General features: G+C 40.8%; 1 protein-coding gene across 1 annotated transcript; it reads right to left on the reverse strand.

The window, feature by feature from the left end:
• Positions 1-617: 617 nt before the first annotated feature.
• On the reverse strand, positions 618-1,106 carry LOC145958012 (uncharacterized). Its single transcript, XM_083074461.1, has 2 exons — positions 821-1,106; positions 618-757 (listed from the first exon to the last, which is right to left on the reverse strand). The coding sequence occupies exons 1-2, from the start codon at positions 1,104-1,106 to the stop codon at positions 618-620; spliced, it is 426 nt and encodes a 141-aa protein (XP_082930587.1).
• Between the last annotated feature and the right edge of the window lie 786 nt (positions 1,107-1,892).

Raw genomic sequence — 1,892 nt, forward strand, 5'->3', positions numbered from 1 at the left:
AATAATTCCAAAGCTCCAAAACTCCCTAAGGTTAAGGTAATCATAGTTTTTCGCTTAAGGCTTGTAATGAGCTTCAAACAAAGAAGGGGAAATAGGCTTAGCAGGGGTTATCAGAGGAGTTAATTCAAGGTAGGCTTATTTGGCTAGAGGCTTATGAGAATCAAAATGCCTTAATTAATCCTTTCCAAACATGCATGCGGACCAAGAAATATCAAATAGAGTCAAGCCAAGAATATTGTGCAAGCAATCAAGAAGCAAAACACACAAGAAAGAACAGAGAAGGGGTCAAAACCTCACACAGGGTAAATCTGTCACATTCAATTCAACCTCTCAAGTAACTCATATCCAAGAGTGAAGCAAGTGCCTACAAACTATCAAAACCCAGAAATCAAAGAGAAACATGCAAAATTGTACATAACAACTAAACATAAAACCTAAACCAAAAATAACAAATAAACCCTAAAAGCATATAACCAAAACAGTCCGCCCCCACACTTAAACTACACATTGTCCCAATGTGGCACAAACATAAGATTAGAGTAATCATAAAAATCACTAAATCTGGACAAGTGCAATAAAAGTAAAGAAGGAGAAGAAAAAAAAGAAAACTCCCTAAATCATGGTGGGAGAGAAGCAGGGTCAAGCAGAGACATCTCCTCTACAACAGCATCCAACAAAGATGGATTACTGAGGAATGGCTTTAGCCGGTGCCCATTAACTTTAAAGCTCTTATCTGTGGATTCACTTTTGATCTCAACTGTACCATAAGGATAAACATTAGTAACAACAAAAGGTCCAATCCACTTTGATCGTAACTTACCACCCATGAGTCCGAACCGAGAATTGTACAACAGAACTTTCTGGCCAACCACGAAGTCCTTCCTAGCTATCAAGCTATCATGGAACTTCTTGGTTTTCTCCTTGTAGAATTTTGAATTCTCGTAGGCTTCCAAACGGATCTCATCAAGCTCATTTAGTTGCAACCTCCTTTCCTCACCAGCCTGATCAATGGAGAAGTTGCAAGTCTTCACAACCCAGTAGGCCCGATGCTCAATCTCAACGGGTAAATGACATGCCTTGCCAAAGACAACCCGATACGGAGACATCCCTATGGGTGCTTTGTAGGCAGTCCTATGTGCCCAAAGAGAATCATCCAATCTGTTACTCCAATCTTTTATGTTGGGTTGGACAATCTTCTCTAAGATTCTCTTGATCTCTCTGTTTGAAATTTCAGCTTGCCCATTGGTTTGGGGGTGGTAGGGTGTAGAAATTATGTGCACTACCCCATACTTCTTGAGCAAAGCCTACATAGATCTGTTAAAAAAATGGGTGCCTTGATCACTAACAATAGCTCTGGGTACTCCAAACCTGCAGAATAGGTGAGATCTAATAAAATCCAGAACAACTCGAGCGTCATTAGTTTTGGTGGGTTTGGCTTCCACCCATTTTAAAACATAATCAATAGCTAAAAGAATGTAGGAAAAACCAAAAGAAATAGGAAATGGACCCTTGAAATCAATACCCCAAACATCAAACACCTCATAGAATAGCATGGGCTGCTGAGGCATCTGCTGTCTCCATGTAAGGGATCCTCCTACTCATTGACATTGCTCACAAGTGCTACAAATGTTCCACGCATCTCTGAAGATGGTGGGCCAGTAGAAACTACAATCGAGCACCTTGCGAGCTGTCCTCTGATTGCCTAGATGGCCACCTGGTGTGGAAGAGTGACAAAACTGCAGGACCGAATCGATCTCATGATCTGGTATGCATCTCCTAATCACCTAGTCACTGCACAACTTCCACAAATATGGGTCATCCCAAATATAATGCTTAGCATCACTCTTAATTTTATCAATTTTAGCTCGTGATGCTAAGGGAGGAAAAACAGA

This window comes from Cajanus cajan, chromosome 5 (assembly GCF_000230855.2).
Source record: "Cajanus cajan strain Asha chromosome 5, NIPB_CcT2T_4, whole genome shotgun sequence".
NCBI lineage: Eukaryota > Viridiplantae > Streptophyta > Magnoliopsida > Fabales > Fabaceae > Cajanus > Cajanus cajan.

Excerpts from the sequence above, each read along its gene's own strand:
- LOC145958012 (XM_083074461.1), bottom strand. The coding sequence starts at position 1,106 with ATGTCTCCGTATCGGGTTGTCTTTGGCAAGGCATGTCATTTACCCGTT. Across the intron at positions 758-820 it reads TCGGTTCGGACTCATGGGTG|TTGAGATCAAAAGTGAATCC; the intron begins GTAAGTTACGAT and ends CTTATGGTACAG.